This window comes from Amaranthus tricolor, chromosome 17 (assembly GCF_026212465.1).
Source record: "Amaranthus tricolor cultivar Red isolate AtriRed21 chromosome 17, ASM2621246v1, whole genome shotgun sequence".
In the NCBI taxonomy this organism is placed as follows: domain Eukaryota; kingdom Viridiplantae; phylum Streptophyta; class Magnoliopsida; order Caryophyllales; family Amaranthaceae; genus Amaranthus; species Amaranthus tricolor.
In genome coordinates, this window is record NC_080063.1 from 15424371 (window position 1) to 15447360 (window position 22990).

Below are 22990 nucleotides of genomic sequence, written 5' to 3' on the forward strand. Positions count from 1 at the left end.
GAGGACTTGAAAGAGTTGTTTTCAAGTGAATTTGATATGAAAGATCTTGGTGAAGCCAAGAAGATTCTTGGGATGGAGATTTTGAGAGATCGGGCTAAGGGTGTCTTATACCTTAGTCAAAGGAAGTACATTGAGAAAGTTGTTCAACGTTTCTCCATGGATGATGCTAAAGGTGTGTCTACTCCTCTTGCTTCTCATTTCAAATTGTCCAAGAATTTGTGTCCACAAACAAAAGAGGAAGAAGAGCAAATGGTAAGAATTCCATACACTAGTGCCGTTGGTAGCGTTATGTATGCTATGGTATGCTCTAGGCCCGACATTGCTCATGCGGTGAGTTTGGTGAGTAGATATATGTCTAATCCGGGTAAGGGACATTGGGAGGCACTAAAATGGCTATTGAGGTATTTGAAAGATACTTCAAATGTTTGTCTCATGTATGGGAAAAATTCAAGTGAGCTAACCGGGTTTTGTGACTCGGATTATGGTGGTGATCTAGATAATAGAAAGTCCACAAGTGGGTTCGTGTTTACTTTGGGTGGTTCGGCGATTAGTTGGCAATCATCTTTGCAAGATGTGGTTGCTCTTTCTACAACCGAAGCGGAGTACATAGCCGTGGCCGAGTCATTCAAGGAAGCAAAATGGGTTAAAGGTCTTGTTGGTGAAATGTGCAATAAGGTGTGTGAGGTAAGTGTGCATTGTGATAGTCAAAGTGCAATACATTTGGCTAGAAATCAAAATACATTTCATAGAAGGTCCAAGCACATTGACATTAAGTATAACTTTATCCGGGATGAAGTTGAGCACAAAAGGGTGTTATTGAAGAAAATTGACACTACGGAAAATCCGGCCGACATGATGACAAAGTCATTACCTACTACCAAGTTTGAGTTATGTGTTGACTTGGTAGGTTTAGCTCCTTGCTTGAGATAATGCCCTCTTGGGCATTTTGAGGTGTGTATGTTTTTTGAATATGAAGTGAATTGATGAATGTTGTGACTTGGGTGAACTCAAGTCAAGGTGGAGATTGTTATGAATGGTAGTATACTAATGTGATTATAAATGATAGTATACTAATGTGTGACTTGAGTGCACATTAAAGGGTTGAATTCATGTGTGTGACTCTTGAGTTGTGGAATCCAAAAGGGTGTAATAAGGTGAAGAGTATTCATGGGAATTATTGGTGTTAATGAAGATTAAGGTGAAGAGTCTCATGTGTGTGACTCTTGAGATAATGCCTTTTCAAGTTCTTAGAGTTATTTCATAGTATTCATTACCCTAAATTAACTATGTATTTATGTGAGCCATTCATCTTCAAGTACCTAGCACTATAAATAGGGCTCTCATACCCACACTTCAAATATGTAAAAACACATCAAACACAACCCTTAAGCCAAACACATAGCCTATTGTTGTTATCTCTATCTCAATTGTAATTCTTCATATTGAAGTGTTGTTTGTATTCATTTGATATAATATAAACATAACTACACACCACGGAGGACGTAGCCATCATTGGGTGAACCTCCTTAAATTTTTGTGTCCTTGTTTGTTACTTTGTCAAACTTATTTTTGCTCATTGTTGTTTGTTCTTAACATCGTATTTGGCGATCGTTTTCAATTAGAGTTAGGCAAATTTATTGATTTGCTTTTATGAATTTAACATGTTAATGTATAACGTGTATTTGCTGTTAAAATTTATTTTCTCTTCTTCCTTTTTTCATTCCCTCTTAAACAAATAGTATGAAAAGTGAATACTTTTCCTATTATTCCGCCCCCTTCCTTTTCCTTCTCTATCGTCTCCTTCTCATCTTTTCCTTTCTATTTAAAATTTGTATCCAAACACAGTATTAATATGATAAATGTGATATTAAAAGGAGAAAATGTTTAATTTGTACGGTTAAAATTTACAAAAAAAAGTGAAAAAGATAAAAAAGTACAATTTCATATAAGAATTAAATAGAAGTAAAATTATAAAGAAAATGCAACTCAACATATATATTGAAGCAAATAGATAGAAACAAAGAAAATTACATAATTATTTAAGCTAGCTGATCAGCATGATCATAAGTAGGTTACACATATATCACATTACATCATCTAAAAAGTTGAAATGCAAAAAACAAACATAAAAAGAAAAAATACATGAACTTATAAATTTAGGGGTGATTATCGATAAATGATAATTAATCATAGGTTAATAGGTAGAAAAGTTTGGCAATTATAAGAGTATGTGTTGGTAGGTTGGGGTTGGTAGGCCTTTAAAAGTTTAATTGAACGGATATCGTAGTGAAGAATAATTGGGTAATAAGTCTTAAAAATGGCAAGAGCATTGTTAGGGTTGTTTCTTAGACCAGCTTTTATGTAGTGTCCTGAGCCCACAAGTAAACCACCTTGTTGGTGTTAGCACGAAATGGTGGTGATGATAATTAGCCTTGTTATTATTATTTTGGTCCACCACAAAAAGAATTGAATTTTGAGATAAGAATTATTTTTGAGGAGAAAAGTTTAGTGAAAAATTTAGTGACAAAAGTGCTTTGTCACCAATTAGTGACAAAGATTTTTTGTAGTTAAATTTGTTGCTAAATTATTTTCTAATTTAATGAATTTAAATTTTAGAGAAATGGGCAGGAAAAGGTGAAATTAAATAGTAAAAAACGTTTAGCGACAAAGTGTTTGTCGCCAACTTGTCGCTTAACTATTTTCCAAATCCAAAATTCAAAATAGGCAAATTTTAGCGACAAGTTTGGCGACAAAGCTTTTGTCACTAACATTTTTTCTGGATTTCAAATACGTACTTCAATCCCTTTCTCATTTCATTCTTTAAACTTATTCTCTTTCTGCTCCAACTTCTCTCTACTTAATAACTTTTCTCCTCCTTCTCTCTACTTCTCACCACTTAGTTCGGCGACTTTTCGGCGTTTTTGAAGCGAAAATTCTTGCCTTTCCATAGGTAATCTTACTCTTTAACTATTTTTTTCATGGTTCTTGTACACTTTTAACATGCATTGCTTATGTTTTTGTTTTATGTCGAATTTGATTCAATTCTTTTGTTTTATGTCGATTTTTGTCCCATTTTTTGTCTCAATTAAGTTCAGGATGTTGTTGTTTTTCTTTTCATTTCTTTCAAATTGTTTTTTTTATATTGATTTTAATGTTAATTTTTTCAAAATTTTGTCCAGCCCTGGTAGATCTGGAGGATCGCGTGAATTCCGCGGCGGTGGTAGTCACTCTAGTCGTAGTGGTTATCACTAATTTTTTATTTAGACATTGATTATTGTATATACATTAATGTAAACAATTATTTTTGTAATATATATCTAACTTTTTATTAATAATCAATTTAATCATATAATTTTAATTTAATTATTTTTGTTGATTATGTATAGTTTTTGAGTATTATTTATAAAAAAAATAAGTGAATATTTGTTATTATTGTTAGATAATAATAGTAAAAATTACTATTACTATTTTAATATTAAGAAAAAATATTTTTTTTATAATCTAGAAATAAATTAGCGACAAAACAGGAGACAATGATTTTTTAGCGAGAAATTTTTTATAGATATAAGGTTTTGTCGCGTATTTTATTGCTAAACCCCTTTAGCGAAAAAAACCATGTGTCACGAAATGCTTTTGTATTTGCTGTGGTCAAACGACGGTGATATAACCAAAACAGTGTTTGAGGTTATAATCAGCAGAGTGCTCACTGATGCAAACATCAACACCTTATAATTAAGCAACAACATCATCATCTAACTTTGGTTGGGATTAGTATATTTTAATAATAGTGTGTGTGTTTGAAATTAACATAATAATCCTTCCTATTTATAGAGCTAGCTAGGGTCATCAAATCAAATGGAGTATTAATTGTGTACTTTCTCCGTTTTCTAATATTTTTTCCGTTTAAAATATTTTATTTTAGAGAAAGATTTAATTAAGATTTTTAAGACGTATACAAATGATAGAATATAATGTGTATTTAGAAATATTAAAACTCCAAATTTAATTTCAAAACTATATGTATGACCGGTCTTCTTTATTTTTCATCTTTCATCTGTTAATACTAGAGATGCAGGCGGGGCGGGTCTAATAGGAGACCCGCCCCATCCCAGCCCCATCGGGGAGGGGATGGGTCCCGGTTTGATGGGTCATGGGGCGGGTACGGTATAAAATTCATACCCACCGCGGGGATGGGGATGGGGATGGGTTTTAGGTGATACCCGCCCCGCCCCGCCTCAAGATATCCGCCTCAAAATATTTTTAAGTCTTTTACTAGTTTCCGTTTTCTTTCCCGTTTTGTAAATGCGATATCTTCTTCGTCCGGACTCGCATTTGTCTTCATAAAAATGGTTAAAAGAGTTCAAAGTTGTTAATGATGAGTCGATTGGTATTTTAACTAGTTATTGATATTTATGTAATAATGTTATTAGTTTTATAATATGATTGAATATAAATATGTGGCACAGATGGGTATTAATTGGGGATTTGACGGGTGGTGGGGTGGGGAAAATGGGTATTACACGGGGATGGATATCCAGATGGGTGGTGGGGCGGGAATGGTTTTAGATACAAACTCATCGGGGCGGGGACGGGGAAAAAAATTATACCCGCCGCGGGGATGGGGATGGGGATGGGGATTGCATTAACATATGGGGATGGGAAAGGTAATTCCAATACCCGCCCCGCCCCGCCCCATTTGCATCCCTAATTAATACCAAGCTCCTTTATTACGTACGTTTTTTTCGATTTTCTACTAATGCATAGTGCCAAGAATTTTCTACCTCGTACTATTAATAATGATACAAACCAGGGGCAGATTTAGAGTGAGGTCAACGAGGTCAGTTGACTCCACTTAAATCCAAAATAAAATCAAATAATATAAGAAAATATATACTAAGTCAGTGGTTAGTACTCTCATCTCCCACAACATAGATCTAGGTACAAAACTAAACAATAGTATTCATGAATATTTTTTTGTTTTTATTACCCCTATTAATTACCCCCAATTCCCAAAGAAACTAAAAGCCCAATGTCGAACAGTCGAAGCAAGGCCCAAACGGCCAAACTCTCACTCTCTGTCGACTCGGCTCTGTAAGACTATGACGGTCATCTGGCCGGCACCATCTGACCAGCGATCGACGTCCACCACAGCACCACTCCAAAATATGAAAACGCGATGTGGGCCTTTACCTTAATTTATTCAATGGTGATTGTAATTTTTTTTATTATTGACATTACTTCTTTTTTTTTTTTTTTTCAGAATTCGCCACTGATACAAACCATTGACCAAGTCATTACAACTTATGGAAAATTTGGCAAATACCAATGCAAACTTAAAAGGTATTGATGAGTAGATGTCATGAGATTGCCGAGAATTAAATTAAATCAGTATGCAGTTTGGTATTACCTCTGTTTTCATTTGTTCTTCTCATTTACTTTTTGCAAAGATACCAATGCAAATTTAAACGTCACATTATCTTAATTATGACTTTTTAAAAATTCAAAAAAATTGATAATTAGAAAAGGAAAAAGTATCAAAAAGTACCTAATAATTTTTTTTTTCAAAAAAAGTACCTAATAAAAAAAATTCCAAAAAATACCTAACAAAAAATTTTCTTTTCAAAAGAGTACCAAGTAACGGCTGGGGTTAAGTTTTCCATTATCTTTTTTGCCCATCTTTAAAAAGTACTTAATAAAAATTTTCTTTTCAAAGAGTATCAAGAACACAACATAATTATCCAATACAAATACAACATCATATATATACAAGTGGTCTTTGGATTTTTCCCCCATATTATTCTCTTCATGTACAATATACAAGTGGTACCATCTATCAATTTCAAAGGATTCTAAAAAGGAAGGGATATCTTTTATCATCTTTAATTTCACTTCTCCTATCAAATAAAGTGTACCATTTTCTTATACCAAATCCTTCCCAACATCATCCAAACCACAATCATTCTTAATCAATTGCGCAATTTCAAAGTAACAAACTTCCTGTTTTAATGTCTTAATCCTAAAATCCTTCCAATCATACACAATACTATTACATTTTGTCACAAAAAAACCCCCAAAGTAAATCCAAATCTTAATAGGTTTCATGAGGTCACACAGCCTAAAACAAAGTAATTAAAAAGAAAATTCAAAATTCAAACACAAATCCAACAAGAAGAATTAAAGCAAAAGTATAAAATTTAACAAGAATTAAAGCAAAAGTGTAAAATTCAACAAAATTATGCCAAATTTTCGAACAAAAAAAAAACTAGGGTAAAGTTACTTATTTGAAAATTTTTGCAGAGGGAAGTGAGTGAAGATGAATAAGGAAATAGTAAAGGAAGAAGAACTTTAAAATTGCAAACAAATGACTGCTTGGGTGAAGAAGATGGGGACGTTTGTAATGGGGGTTTTCGAAACAGTGAGTAAGAAAGCAGATGAAGAATTATAGGAGAGAGAAAATATTTTGAATAAGAAAATGGAATTGCGTCAATTTTTTCAAAGGGAAAAAGCAAATGATAATGGAAAACTTAACTCTAGCCGTTACTTAGTACTCTTTTGAAAAGAAATTTTTTGTTAGGTATTTTTTAGAAATTTTTTTTTATTAAGTACTTTTTTGAGAAAAAATTTTATTAGGTAGTTTTCGACACTTTTTCCTTTAGAAAAATAGATATTGAGACGAATCTATTAAGATTTCACATGAATATGTCTTTTAAATAGATTAATGAGAAATGATAGTCAAAATTTAACACTAAAATTTATAAATTTTAATTAAGAACATATGAAAATTTGTTAGGAGATGCGATCGGTATTATTACTGGACACTGGTATTAGTACGGTAAAGAGTGTTCAATAATCAGCGAACATATTGCCGAGAAGTAAATGTCGGTGCATGAAACACGTACAAATAGAAAATTCAAAAGTGGGAAAGTAATGTTATCACTTGCTAACCGCATTACTTAATAGCTTGTTATGTGAGACTTTTTGAGTAAAGTGTCACTATTAATAAATAACTGAGTTAAATAGGGTTGTTTTGTTTGTTTTTAAATTTTAGAGCAAAAGATAAAAAGGACTCGTAAATACTTAAAGTATAATAAATAATATAATATACTTTTTGTTTTTTATTATTGATATTTAAACTATATTATAAAAAAGCACTAAGAACTAATATTACTCAGCAAAAAATGTGAATTATTTTTCAATTAATTCAAATTCATATCACTTCCTCAAAAATATATCACATACACACATAAAAATAAGTTTTTGGACCTAAAAAAAATTCAAGATCCTGGAAGGTAGCCCACTTTATGCTTGCTAATCGACGGCCTTGAGAGGTAGTATTATCAATTGAAAAGAAAAAATTACTCATATATATCCTTTGGTTTGACATCAACATTTGGTATATCATTATGTTTTTTATACCCAAAATAATTTTCTAATGTGTGTATGATACCCTTAATACCAAACTCAGGGAAAAAAAAATTATGTTTTTTTATATCCTTAGTACTTTTACTCTATCAAAAAAAATTAAGTACTTTTAAAAGGTTTGTAACTTGTTCATCAGAGAATAAGAAAATAAAATAAAATGTGTCCAACATATTATGTAGAGACAATTATGTAGAAGTTTAATGTTTTAACTCATTAATTAATCACCTCTTAATTAATTAGGCTGAGGTTTTTGGCTAACAAGATGTCCAAATGTGTAATTGGTAATTAGATATATAGTAATACCCAGGTATTGAACCTATAATTAACATGCATGGTCTATAAGTTAATTAGATAGATAATTTAAAAAATTTAATTATTAAAGCGGTGAAAAATTGATTAGACTGTAAATTTGAAAAATAAATTTAACGTAGGGGAGATTGAGGAAATTTTTTCCTCCAATTGAGAAAAACCATATGTTTTCTATTATCATTTTTAGTATACTCTTATTTTATTTCTTTCACAATTATTTCAATTACTTCATTTGCATCTCTAATTACTATTAATCTATTAGTTTGATTTTTTTACCATTAAATATTTACCCTCAATTCAAACAGATCTTTATTTTAAAAAATATAATATGACGACAATCTATGAGAAATTCTACTCATAAATGGACAAGGATTTTTCAAGAGAAGCTCATATTGATGTTGAAGAATTGAGTTTATACAACATAAGTTTGTACAAACCTTAATTAGTCGTATAAATCGTGAAACTATACTATATCGGAATTTAATTGTTTAATGTGCTTTAGTTTGCAGTCTCTAAATAACTGAATTAAAAGCCTTTAACAGGTTCAACAATGAAAAACAAATGAAAAATATAATGCAAAAGATGAACACAGGTGTATGAGGTATCTTGGATACATTCTCCTCAAATGTAGTTTATTATATTGAATTCAACATTTACAAGTATAATAAACCTCCTTTTATCTTGAAAACAACTCTCTCAAGATTACAATACTAATTCTATGAAGAACACTCTCAAATTTCTTACAAAGAAATAGCCCTCTCAACAATATGTGTGTTTTTTTTTTGTGGCCTTTTTTCTTTGAATGATACTCCCTTTTATAGTGGAAGGTGAGTATCATTCTTAGAATCTCTCAATTACTCACTATTAAGCACTTTTAACACTCCAATTAACTATGACAATAAACATTACAATAAACATTACAATAAACAAAAGAGTAATGCACCATATTATTGCATAATCACTACACATTCTAACAAAAAACAGGATCCAATATAATCTGCTCGACTACCACTCAATCGAGTCACTACCTCGCTCGGTCGAGTGAGCTTCCAGTGAAGTTATTGACTTGTTCTGGACATTCTGCTCGACCGAGCCAACACCGCTCAACCGGTCGAGCTAGGCACTGCTCAATCGAGCGTCTGGTCGAGCCATTCACGGTTTGCTTTTTTTCTTGTTGCTTTGATCAAGCAACTCTTATCAATCGTTCCAAACCTTAAACCACCCATATCCGACACATCTTTATCGACCTTATTCAAAGTACAAGACAAAGCATGTTCGACTAAATGTTCAAAGTTAACGTCATTGTTAAGATTATTGACACTTGCTTTAACAATTAACAATTTTAACTTCCTTACTTTTGTTACAATTTGATCACTATTTTGCTAGGTCATCATTTATTGGTCTCCAATTTGATGATGAAATTAAAGTATCGCCATTTCGTTAAGTCGTCGTTATTTTTTCATTTTTTTATTATCTGTTTTTCTACGGCAAAATGCGTAGGTTAGGGCACAGGGTGGGGCGTCGTCTCCAATATTTTTTAAGAAAAAATATTTAGAATAATCTAAATTTTTCATGATTTTCCTATAATAATTTATCTATTAATTAACCATGAATAATCTTAACTTTAAGGGGTATTTTTCTAAAGTAAATTTGGATAACCCGATGACCTGTTATAGTGGATAATTCACCAAAAAATCCAATTCAAGAAAACCAAATTTGAGATGTCAAATGATATCATCAATTATGAATAAAACCCATCAATTTAAAAACAAAAAATTCAAAGAAGACCCAGAAAGCATAAATAAAAATGCGATAAAAAGGGATAGAAATAGGTAAGTGGATTACCAAATGTCTTAAGGAAAACCGTATTTGATGAGTTCTTCATTTTCATACTTATCAAGACCCATGAAGATGGTGTAATCCCCAGCTTCGGGTCTAGCCTTGATGTAAAACACCATCTTTGATTGCTTTTTTGATGTTGTCTGTCTAATTTATTGCTCGATTATTTGGAGACAAAAGGAGAGAGGCAGATGTTGGTATACTCCTACTAAAGAGGGGCTAAATTATTACTCCATCAATTCACAAGGGAAAACAGCAAGGAAAAGGAAACAAGAATAGGTCTACCTTTGCTCCGGGCCTCTTATTTTTTTCCTCTTCTTATTTCGGGTGCCCGAGACTTGAGACTTGTTGAGAGTTGGGACTTAGAGAGTTGGGACGATGGACATCGGTCTTCAATATTTTAAGGGTTTAGATTCAATTTGATTTTAATTTAAGGGTTTAAATTTACTTACTTTTATACTTGTACAGATCGGATTAGGGTTTATGAGTTTAGGTTTGGATTCACACGTTTGATATCCATTTATATTTTTTTTCCAAAATTATGTATTAACCATTATATGTTTTTAACTGTATGATTTGGAACTTTATATTTTGAATGATTACGTGATTTGGAACCTGCCGGTTCATGTAACTTAAAATGTGGTCGTTGTATCTATGCTTTAAATTCGAAAGATTTGAAGAGTTTGAATGTTGGAAAACTGTGTTAAATATTTTAAAACAATTTCAGATTAAAATAATTCTTTACTAGATTTAATTTTTCAGACCTTATGAATCTGGGTCCGAATCTGAATCCAATAAAAATAGGGTCTTAGTTTGGATCTAGTTGGACCCGACCCAAACCTACCCATGTCCATCTTGACTTAAGGATCGAGACTCGACTTCTATGTCTTCTTTCATCAGATTAATTTTGGTCAAACAATTTAAATTTAAGTATTATGTTCACTGGAACAAATTTTAAAATTAATTTTCATTCAACTTGTTTTTACATGTAGCATATAGGTCACCTAAACATGAGGCCACTTACTCACACATTAATTATTATGGTAATTTGTGTCACCAATTTCAATTTTCAAGTATCACCAATGTCCTAGGTACTCCCAGAATACAAAATTGTAAAACCTTAGAATTTACTCCTAAGATATACTCTTCTGTATGTTTAATTTTACACAAAATTAAAATTGTAGATATTATCTCTTATTAAATCGCTCTATATAAATATAAAGTAAGAGTATGTATTAAATTTTATTAGGCTGAGTATAAGAGACCAACTGAATTTACACAAATTCTTGATAAATTCATTGCAATTTCAATTGCTTTTCAACATTATTCTTCATGTAACTCATTTTGCGAGGCAATTTGCAAGCTTCCAACTATTGTTAGTTATTATAGAGTAAACAAAGCATTCTCACTTCAAATTTGCTACTAAAATAATATATTATGAAAATTTAAAGAATAGAGTAAACTCAACAGTCAACAACATCTTGTGTTCATTCCAATCATGAGCCTAAAAAATAATTGGGCATTTAAGCAATACAAATTGCTGGCATCATCTCTATTTGAAAAGGCATGAATCCATTATCTAATGCTTATCCATAAAATCTTAGTAGACCAATTGTTTTGCTGTCATCAGTCCTAAATACGGGTGTTCTGCGCCGGATAAGAGCCCTTTAAAATTAATATGGGCTTTAAATGGGCTGGCTTTTAAAGTCTGACCCGGCCCACTTGACCCTTTTTTACTATTAAAAATTATTTTAATCCCTATTTATCAATTTATAACAATTAAATTATCATTTATAATAATTAAATTGAAAAAATATTAATAATTTTATTGACATTGTCATTTATAATATTTAAATTATACATTAATTATGCTATTTACAAAGGCCCGTTTTCGGCCCTTATTGAGCCCTTTTATGACCCCCTTCATTTAAATTATAGTATAGCCTGTTTTCGGTCTGACCCTTACAAAGCCCTTCTAAAAAAAGGCCGAATAAAGGCTCAAAATAAAGCCCGGCCCATGAACACCCCTAGTCCTAAACATGCGATAATACACCAACACTGTCAATTTCATAGCACTTGGTCCAACTACCTGGGGTCCACATTTTTGACATACCACAACGCCCCACACCACACCATGGTCTATATTTTAAACAGATCCAATGATTTGACATTTATCTGACCTTATAATTATACTTAAACTTAATCTGACTTTAAAAATAAATTTACAATTATGTGAAAACCAACATAGATGCAAGACTTGAATTGACATCGACACAAAACACCTGATCTTAATCAACTCGATGAATTGAATAAACACATATTAGATCTTCATTTTTTATCATTAATGAATCTACAATAAATAGCATAAGGAAGGATTCTACATTCATATGAATGACAACAAAAAAATCTGTCAATTCCAAAATTATTTGTTTGATTCTTCATTTTAATTAAGTGGCGTACATGCAACAAAATTATTATTGTCGAATTCTCAAATCACATTTACCGCACAATGCACATAGACATAGTATATCCTCCGTCTTTTTTAAGTTCTCACATAAAAAAAAATATATAATATCTACTCGATAGAAGGATTATTTGTATATGAATATATATTTCCGCCTTCTGTAACTAAAAAGGAGGAAAATATGGACAATCTGAGCTTCTAATCATCGTTCAATCATGAAAACAAATAATCCGATCATGAAAACAAATCCATAGGTCATGTTGAGATCTTCGCAAAACCATGGAATCGCCCAGTTGTACATGAAAATGAGCACAAACATAAATTGAAACTATGATTTCACTGAATTCGGAGAACATAATCACTCGTTCGCCAGTTCCCAACGAAATCGTGGGAATAAACAATCAACAACTGCTTAAGATACATCATCCATCTTTTTCGTCGAAAAGTAAAGGAAAAAAACATTTATACAGAAAGAATTGGTATACTTTTTACATGGAAAAAAATCTATGGAACAAACAGCAACATTGCTCAAGGAAGAAACACACAACTTTATGTAACCGAATTTGTGTAATGTCGTAAGAAGCAAGAGGTCTTGTTACCTCGAGAAACAATAAAAAGATTGAAAGACTTATTTCTTGTACTTGCAAAGATTCTCAAATCCCATGTATTCATGTCGTTGAATGCTTCCAATCATGTTCGAGATGCCAACTCCACCTGCAAATTATAAATAGCGCGTACAATGAGTTCACTTAGTACTTATATATGCATGTAAATTGTTACTCGGGCGTTTTAACTCATGAAGTACTCGTGTTGGGTCCACGACACTTCGACATTGGTACTGAGACTTTGACACTCCACATTGGCGTGACACCTCAACACACCGATTTGGACCAGAATTATGGAATGTTTTCACAAAATAAGCCAAGACAAACACTTGGGAACATACTTAAGTATGACACAAGTACCCAAGTCCGACTAAAATATCTAAGTTACTTGGACTCGGGTACTGAAGTTGGATACTGTTACGTGTCCAAGAGCCAGATACATCTGAATATTCAATTTCACGCCTAAAATGAAGCGTCTAAGTGCAATGCCAATGTCCGAGCATCAAGAATCGGACAAGGGTACTGAAGCAAAATGAAGAATCCGAGTAACATAGCATAACATACAAAAAACTAAGCCATATCCGAATAACGGATTTCAGGTCAGAAAGCCGATAAGTTCACTTCAGTTAAAAGTCGATGTTTGCATGTCTATGCAGATAGCTACTCTACAAAGATGATTGTAGAACATCAGAAGTGCTGGATAAGTAACTTACCTAATGAGACAGCACTAACGAAGATTGTAAAAGACAGGATGAAGATAATTATGGATGCCCTTCCCAAAATAATTATCAGCTTTCTTACAGCATGTTGTCCAACAATGGCAGCAAAAGTCGCTACAGCAATGAAGTAAAGCGCTGCAGTTACAAGTCCAAAGAAAAATTGTTAGTTTTCCAGGAAAAAATATACAAGTAGTAAGAAGTCATCCTTGCAGATTTAAGGGATCAATTTTTTCAGTTAACTGTTGGATTGAGAATATATATGGAGCAACAAGTGGGAAAGTAAGACAATTGTTTACCAAAAGGAATTGGAAAACGCTTGAGAAGGTAGTACTCTATAACAGACATGGAAGCAGAAAAGGCCATTGCAAAGGTGGCCGTAGCACTTGAAACCTGCAGGATATAATAAAGATCAGGAGTCAGGGTTTTGCTTCGCTATCTATACCTTCAAATTCTAAGTTGTGATCATTTGTAGAGCTAACTACTGTTCAAATCGCGATATGGATCGTATAAGCGTACGATTTTACTATCCAGATCGGACCTAATGACTAGGATTGTTACTGGAATCGGAATCAAGTGGGATCGTTAGAATCGGCTAGGATCGCTAGTAGGATCGTTAGGATCGGCTAGGATCGTTTAAAACTACTGATTTAAATATTTTTGCTAGTATCTTCGTTCTTTTTTATTTACAATGGTTTATTATTTTATTCTTGTGTGTATGTGCTCTAAATATATTATGTGTATCTTCTAGTTAAGAATAGAGAAAAAAAACGACATTAAAAGGGTAAGATATGTATGTATTTTAAAAGTAAAGCAAAATCTTTAGAAAATATATGGATTCTTAATGCTTTTTTATATTGAAAATGATCAAACAATAAACATTGACATAATACAACTTGTTAATTCTGCAAATTTGTAGGATTGTCCGATCCTACGATTTAGTCCTACAATCCCTCTCACCAGTTGATTTCAATCCTACGTAGAATCCCGATCCTGACAACCTTAGAGCTAACAATCAAAAATATCAACAGTCCAATTTCATTAATTCTATTACATGCTCTTAATATATACACTTCTCAAAGAACAATAACAGACGAACAGATAACACAAATAAGTCTCACCTGAGGAGGAATTCCTAGCTCCAAAAACAAGGGACCCAAAATAAACCCACCACCAAGACCAAGCAGTCCACCAACGATACCGGCTGATACCCCACAACAGCAATATAAGACAAGCTGGTGCACTTTCCAGTTAGTGGTAACATCTCCCTTTGAGGAGATTATTCTGTGCCCCTTGTATAAGCTGAATGCCTGAGAAGAGGATACACCAACAGCAACAGGTATCTGGAATACATTTACGATCATTTTATAATCCGAATAAAGAACGGGAAAAAAGCAAATGGACAACAAAATGAATAGAAAATACCTGCATTAAGTTCAAAACCCAATAGGTTGTAGAGCAAGTGGCTGTTTTTTCCTGTTTGAATTGTATTCGGGAAGTTAGTAATGAAAACTAATTATCTCGTAGGAGAACAAATAAGTTCAAAACTCTTTCTAAGAACGCGGACCTTGAAAATTTGCAGGACTAGAAATGCAGCCCATACAAAGACAAGGAGACCAAGTTCCTTCCAGCGAACATTATTGATGACGGAATCTGCGTCTTTTCCCTTGTTTGGCCTGCTAGGCAGGGCCTTATATTCCACTGCTTCACCATTGGTACCTGTTTTCAATTAGAAAGGCGGATAACTAAGATACTGAATCTCAATAGTCTAGTGATGCCTACGCAACGCAAGTATCTTACTTACCATTGGATGCATACTGCCTAAGAGCTTCCTGCAATCAAACATAGCCATGTTTAAAGAGAAAGGAAATAGTTACTCATAGTTAACTCCATCCCGTACCATTACCCCATTGCCGTTACTACCTAGATGGGGTTTGGGGGTTTGATGCTCCAACTTTACACTTGTTAGTATTAACAAAGACATTGTTTCCGATTGACCCCTGGAGTAAAATTTTAACTTATTTAACTTATTTTCTCGTTAGTGACACTATAAGAATCAAGTGAGAATTGGGGATAAGATGCACAAATTACCTGCTTCATCAGTGTTTCTTTTCTCCAAGTTTCAATACCCTTAAGCAATGCTTTAATAGATGTACCTACAGGGAGTCAGCTAGCTCAGATCAGGCCACCATATTGGGTGTGTTTGGCAATTGGCTGTTGTATTTTTTAGTTGGCTTGTTTGATCAGTTGAAAATGTTGGCTTTGTTTGTTGGCTTTTAAGCTAGCTCAAAAAGCCAACTGTTTATGGAGATATTTGGTAAATGTTTCTTTGTTTGTTGGATTTTTTTAGTATTGGTCATTGGCTGTTTATTAGAGAAAAAGTGGGCCAACAAGCCAACAAAAAAAAGCTAACTAGAGTAGCTTTTTATTTTGGCTTAAAAGTCACTTACCAAACACTTTTTTAGTTGTTTGACCAACCAATAAGCCAAAAGCCAACCAAAAAGCCAAAGTAAAAGCCAAGTACCAAACACCCCACTATCAAAAAAAGACTAAAACTCATGTAGTAACACCAAAATGAACAAAGAATTACCAACAAAAAGAATGAGCAGAAGCACTGTGACCATCCAATCAGCAAAAATCACATTAAAAGCAACACCAATACTAACTCCTAGCATGAGCATCGGCTGGAAAAGCAGAGCCAAATCGTAATCGATGATCGGCATATCAAGAGTTGGATGCCTTAGTTTTAGATTATAGTACACAGTCGAGGCTGCAGCACCGGTTATCATACCTGAAGATCAAACAAAATCACCCGAACATCATATTTGATGATCATATAATGCGTACCTTATTATCCCAACAAGAAATTTTCATTTTCAGCCAACAGAAATCACTGAAAATACAGAAAAAAGGCACTTCAGTAAAAGAAATTTCCAATTTTGTACTCCATCAATATAAGAAATTGACCAAGAATCCTTAGATTCCTACATAATCTTTACTATTCCCTCTATCCCATATAAATTGCTTTCATTTGATTCCGTCCCATAAAAATCATTACAATTCTATTTTTTTCCATAATCTACGCTCTTTCTTTAATTCTAATTTACACGTGTAACTTATCTTTTTATCTAATACATACATTTCGTTAGAGTATATAACATATCCAGGTTAGCTTTTGGTAGTTGGTTCCTTGACATGATATCAGAAACCAATGTAACAAGACGTTATGGAATTGCATCCCAACCACTCCTCTTATCAAGTGGAATATTCAGCATTAAGTACGAAAAGGGTCTGTGCAGCATTCACACTTTTAGCACAAAAAAGCTCTCGTATAAGGGGCATGTTAGAGTATGTAACATATCGTGGGGCTTCAACCTTCAACTCAAACTTTTGGTTGAGTTGGTTGCTTGACACATTTCTACAACTTCCCCTTAAAGCACACTGTTTACCCCTTTCATCGGAAAACACCAATTGTATACTTATAGCTAACCCCATAAGACAGAGGAAGTATTCCTTAAAATAAATTCTGGGTATTCAATTTTGGCGTTATCCTATTCCTAGCTAAGTAACTATCATTGTAACATGGAGAAATTCTTGACAGAATCTATAATTGGAATATAACAAGGTTAAAGATAAACCCTTACATTTAGATATAGCAGTTGCAGATTTAGGATCAAACCCAATGATTAAACTAAGCATTGGTACAAAGATACCACCACCTCCAACACCACCAACACTTCCAAATGCTGCTCCACAAAATCCAATGAATGATCCCAAAACAATTTGCCACCCAAATTTGATTTCCTGTTAAACCAATAATCATTTCAAAATAATACCCACAAAATAAGATTCAAGATTCTGGTTACCCACAGAATAATGAATTAAATCCCATTAAATCAGAACAAAAATGAAATTAATTCATCAACCAATAGAAACTCATTTCTGGGTTTTGTTTTTTATGTAAAAATTCCCTAAAAATGCATTAACATAAGATTCAAGATTCTGGGTACCCACAGAATAAAGCTAAAAGTGAAACAGTCCATATTTAATAAGTGAAGAAAAGATAAATTGTATAATTATTTACCGGCCAAACATGGTGGTAACCAGATTCATCAGGTCGCCATAAAAAGTAAACAAATTGAGAAAGAAGATGATTAGAAGAAGCAAAGGTGGGATTATTGAGGGAGTTCAGGGTTCTTCCAGCTGAAACTAATACGGAGGCCAACAAAAAGCTCAAAGAAGCCATTAAAATTGATCTCAAAAGCTTCCATTTTGGCAACCATGAAACCATAATCACCATGATTATTTTATGATACCCACAAAAATTTAATCAGATTGATATTTTGGTAATATTTTTGTATAAAACTATGAGAATAGAGGTGGTTTTGGTTGAAGAGTGGATATGGAAATGATTAAGAATACTAAAAGTATAAATTATCCGTTTTAATACTTGTTATTAGAAAAAAATATCATATCAAAAGCAAGTATTTTGAAACGAAAATAATTACTTGCTGCAAGATATACATGGTGAGTGAATAATAATGAGTGACAATGATTGTTTAATGGAATAATTTTGAATGAATATTCACATTGAATTATCCATTATGGTAAGAGTATACTTCTTCTATCACTATATAAATGGAATTATTTTAAATAAAATTATTCTAATTAAAATTAAGAATTCAATTTTATTGAGTTCAACCAAATAAAATCAATAATGTAAAGTTCGGAAACAAGTATTTCTTTCAAATTATGAATTTTTATTATGAAATTATAAATAAAGAATTTGAGAGTGACAAGGTTTAGGTAGTCATTCTCAAATTCTCAACTTTAATCACTTTAAAAATAATGATGGAATTTAATTTGAATCTAAATTTGAAAATTTTTAATTTGCCAAATAATAAATTTAAGCTAATTCTAAATTTTCAAATGAAATCATTGTTTCCAAATATGGCATAAAGAAATTTTTGCTCAAAGAAATTGATCTAAGTTATCATTGTAGTGTGATAGTATTTTTTTTAAAAAGGTTCTCAATATATTGTGCACGATAGCATGTTTATAAAAATATAAACAATTAAACTGTTTACATTGAATTTTTTCATGTGTTTTTCAAATTTCATAATTTTTTAAAAATATAAAGGATTAATTACCAACAACAACTTTAAAGTTTACTCAATTTCAAATAAATAGCCTCGAACTTTTTTTTTATTTTTACCAATAACAGCCTTCAACTTGGAAAACATGACAGCGATACAGTCAATTTACCCCAATCTGACCAAATGACCGGCTGAACCCTTTGACTTTACTTTTGACTTACCTTTAACCTACCTTTTTACCTTTGACTGAACCCCAGTTAACACTCATAACCCAACTCCCAACTACCCATTACCTCTTTTTAAACCGCCATTTTACTCCCCTCATTTCTCCACTCCATCTCCTTCATTTAGGTGCATTAAATAGGCCATAATTACAGGTAAGTTCTCCCAACCTCTGTTACTGTTCAATTTAGGCTTAATCTCACATTAGGGTTTATTTCACTTACTTATTTCTCTTCTGTTTATTCTCTTTTTCTGAAATTAGGGTTTTTTTAACAAATGTCTACATCATCAATGAACTACGAAACTCGAATGGAATGCTACTGTGATTATGATGTATCTGTGCAAAGGGGATGGATTGTTCAAAACCCAGGTAGGAGATTTGTGGCGTGTCCTGACTACAAGGGTCATAATAACACAAGAAGCTGTAACTTTTCCGTTGGGTGGACAAGCAAATGACTAATTGGCAAAAGGAGGTCATATTGCTTCTTATGAATGAGAGAACAAATCTACAAAGTGAAGTTGATGCATTGAAAAGGAAACTTGAGTTGGCCAACAAGAAGATTAGGAAGAAAACTTCAGATCAGGTGATGATGAAGCTGCTTTATCCTCAGCGTGTTTGGAGATGCGGATTGGTTGTTAACACATTCCTTGGTGTGATCATTGTGTCATGGATAGCTAGTTACGGTGTGTAAGATTTGTTGAAGAATGTAGGTTTTGCATGATGTATTTTTTTGCTTGAATGTAGAACATCATGCTATAACGAGTTTTAAGATTAATGTAGACAATTATGAATTTTGGGATGATGTAACCATCAACTGTAAACTTGCTCTTTTGAATCATAATATAAGTAAACGGAGCATAAGCTTTATAATCATCAATTGTGCCTCATAATATCAATCCTAACTTCCCATTCCAAATGTTTCACCACAAAATGACAGTTAGTTAAAGCTTACAATACATAATACTTAAACAAGTTTAAAGACATAGTGTTTGCACAAAATAAATTACAACCTTCAAGCTAAGCACAAACTGGTGTTGGGCTATCAGGGTACTCATTACTATCTAAAATGTTTGATGCTTGGGATGCTTGTGTGACTGTTGATGCTTGGGATGCTTGGGTTGCTGGTGCTTCTTCTTGTTTCTCTCTTCTTGCCCTTAACCGCACAGACAAGTCATCAGTCAATGGTGGCCTTCTTCCCTTCTTCGTTGGCTCAGGTGGTGCAGGTTCAGTGCTCTTGCACTTTCTTTTGTTGTGTCCTGGTTGATTGCAAAATGAGCACTTGATTTGCTTACCAATCTCCCTGCCTACCTGATCAGCACTTGAATTCCCTTTCTGCTTCTTATCCTTACTTTCCTCACCAGGCTCCAATCTTCTCTTTTTCTTTGAAGGCCTTCCAAGCAGCCTTTTGTATGGTGGAGGGTCTGGCTTGTTGTGAGGGGTCTTTTCCCAATCAGAAGCATCAGGCATAGGTTTCATTATTGGAGCATACGCCTTAGCATAACTGGCTCTACTGTTGTACTCATGTATAAACTCCTCACAATTTCCCCTACTGTTCATTATTGTTGCATACGCATGATGGCATAGAATACCTCAAACAATGTGCTACTAGCTACTATAACAATACAACTTTTGTTTGCCTCAGTAGACCATTCAATTTTTTTTCTTAACATAAGCAAAATACCACCCTCTATTGAATTTAACCCTTCCCTTTTCTTATGGTGTCTTTGCATGATAAATCTCCTAATCTATTCCATATGTGTCAACATAGCTTTGTCTCTACATGGTTTCAACACAGCATTGAAAGACTTACACATATTGTTCAATAACATGTTTGACTTACAGACAGTGTCAAATGCATGCCTACTCCATGCATTTGATGGTATTGAAACCATGTACTCATAAGCCTCTGCATTAAGGTCTTTCAGTTCTTCATCTTCTCTTTAAACTTTGTCTGCAAGCAAAGACATTAACAAATAAATACCAAAAGTAAGTAGTTAAACACAAAATAAATGCAATAGACATTGTACCTCAATGGTTGCTTTGGTAGCAGCCCATTACACAAACTTGTATGCTTCAACCGACCATTTTTGTTTGAAATTTCCCCAAAGATGTCTCCAACAGTACCTTGTATGTGCCTCAGGTACAATCTCATCAAGGGCTCTTATAAGTCCCTAAAAAATACAAAGCATAATATAACCTTCAAATTAATGTACAAAATACAAACTAAAATGTTGACTTGAAATACCTTTTGCCTATCAAACATGAATGTGTAGCCCTTTTCATCATCTGTGCCCAGACATTCTTTAATATTGGTCAAGAACCATGACCAGGTTCGAAAATCCTCCACATCCACAACTGCCCATGCTAATAGGTAAATGTTGTTGTTTCCGTCCTTACCTACTGCTGTCAAACATATACCAGGATATGTCTGTCAAATGACACCCATCCATCTCTATTATTGGCCTACATCCAGCTAAAAACCCATCCAATACAGGTTTAAGACATATAAACATGCTCTGAAATATTGGTCTCTCTATCTCTGGTAAAACCTTCACAGGTGCTGAACTCCCAGGATTATGCATCCTCACTACATTTGCATAGTCATAAACTCTTTTGTATTGATCAGCACCATTTCCGTACAACATAACTTTTGCTTCTACCTTAGCATACCAACATTTTTGATCCCCCACAACTATTCCAAAGTCTTCCTTGACTTTCTATTGTAAATCCTTAACTAAATCCCACTCAGGATACCACTTCCAAACCTCCAAATAACTCTCAGCTAAAAACTTAGAAGTAAGCTTCCTTGTTCGATGCTTATTCCAATATTGATGCTCTAGCCTGCAACTCTTGATCTACATACTTTTCTCTCCCCTTAACTTACTAGCATGTAAATAAAAAGTGCAATTCAACTTGTCACAAGTACACTTAACTCTTTTCCCTCTCACCCTATTCCATGCACACTTGTCATATCGATCTACACAAAAAGTATCAAACCTCTTTGTGTAGTTGTGCAAAGAGTAGAAATCGTATTTGTTTTCAATGGCATGTTACTGTATAGCAAGTCTTAAAAGTCTCAAATTAGGAAAAATTTAACTAGCTTTCAAAGTAATTTTTCTTGCAAAATCAATATCAAGATTGAACACTGGATACTTATCTGATCCTTCTTTTAACTCTTCTGGCTGTAGATCTTCCTCATGATTTTCATCATTAGCTTCAGCAGCCTTTGTTTCTATTTCCCTCTTCAGTTGTAGCATCTCTTCCATCAACTGTCCTGTTTACCTCCTCAAGTACAACCTCTGCTACATCCTAGTAAACAAGTCATCACCAACATCACCCTCAAAATCATCATCATCAAGCTCAACATATGGTTGGGGCTGCTCTTTATAGGCTAATTCATCCTCATCAATGAACAATGCTCTCTTAGCACTACGCTCAGCCCTCTTAGGAATAACCTTACCTTTTCCCTTTTTTGTGGTTGTCCTCTTACTAACAGGTGGATCTAGTTGTGCAGGTTCAGCTTTAGCTTGTAGTGGAGGTGGAGGTGGTTGAAAGGGAGGTGGTTGAGAGGGAGGTGGATCTAGTTGGGGCTGCTCTTTATAGGCTAATTCATCCTCATCAATGAACAATGCTCTCTTAGCACTACGCTCAGCCCTCTTAGGAATAACCTTACCTTTTCCCTTTTTTGTGGTTGTTCTCTTACTAACAGGTGGATCTAGTTGTGCAGGTTCAGCTTTAGCTTGTAGTGGAGGTGGAGGTGGTTGAAAGGGAGGTGGTGGAACAGCTTCAGGCTGTTATGTATGTGAAGGTGCAGGTTGTGGTTGGGGTTGAGGAGGTTGTACCTTCTTCCTTTGAGAAGGTCCTCTCCTAGCTGAATGCTTTTTTCTTAGGATGACCTTTGGAGGTGCAGGGGCAAGTGGAGGTGGAGGTGAAGGTGGAGGAGGAGGCGTGGGTCTTTTCCTAGGTGGTTGTGCAGGAGCTTCTATGGCTGTTTTGAATGACTTCCTCTTCACAAGAAGTTTATGTCTTTGAACATGTGCTTTTGGTGTTTTTTTTGGAGCTTGGTTTTGGTCTTTGAGAACCAGGTTTGTGAAGTGGTGGTTGTGAATAGTTCACTGCAATAGGTTTAATGTTAAGTATGTTAAGTAACTCAACATCTGAATCTAGATTTTGTGGTCTCCTAGAAGAATATGTTGAAAGTGAGGTCAATGACTTTCTACTTTTACCTACACTAGGCTCCACCACATTTGTTGTATGTGATGTGCTCACCTTCCCATGATTTCCTCCCACTACATACAAGTCTACAAAGCCATCTT

General features: G+C 33.7%; 2 protein-coding genes across 2 annotated transcripts; both read right to left on the minus strand.

Annotated features, from left to right (window-relative positions):
* Positions 1-12340: 12340 nt before the first annotated feature.
* On the minus strand, positions 12341-17930 carry LOC130804609 (sulfite exporter TauE/SafE family protein 3-like). The gene is made up of 11 exons (XM_057669108.1): positions 17440-17930; positions 17000-17159; positions 15946-16146; positions 15447-15511; positions 15160-15187; positions 14923-15074; positions 14781-14831; positions 14477-14698; positions 13655-13748; positions 13353-13493; positions 12341-12748 (listed from the first exon to the last, which is right to left on the minus strand). The coding sequence occupies exons 1-11, from the start codon at positions 17653-17655 to the stop codon at positions 12663-12665; spliced, it is 1416 nt and encodes a 471-aa protein (XP_057525091.1). The 5' UTR covers positions 17656-17930; the 3' UTR covers positions 12341-12662.
* A 2300-nt stretch (positions 17931-20230) lies between these two features.
* Positions 20231-21940, minus strand: LOC130803793 (uncharacterized). The gene is made up of 6 exons (XM_057667994.1): positions 21772-21940; positions 21142-21387; positions 20920-21077; positions 20733-20845; positions 20519-20612; positions 20231-20419 (listed from the first exon to the last, which is right to left on the minus strand). Exons 1-6 carry the CDS (start codon positions 21938-21940, stop codon positions 20231-20233), a joined length of 969 nt encoding a protein of 322 aa, XP_057523977.1.
* Between the last annotated feature and the right edge of the window lie 1050 nt (positions 21941-22990).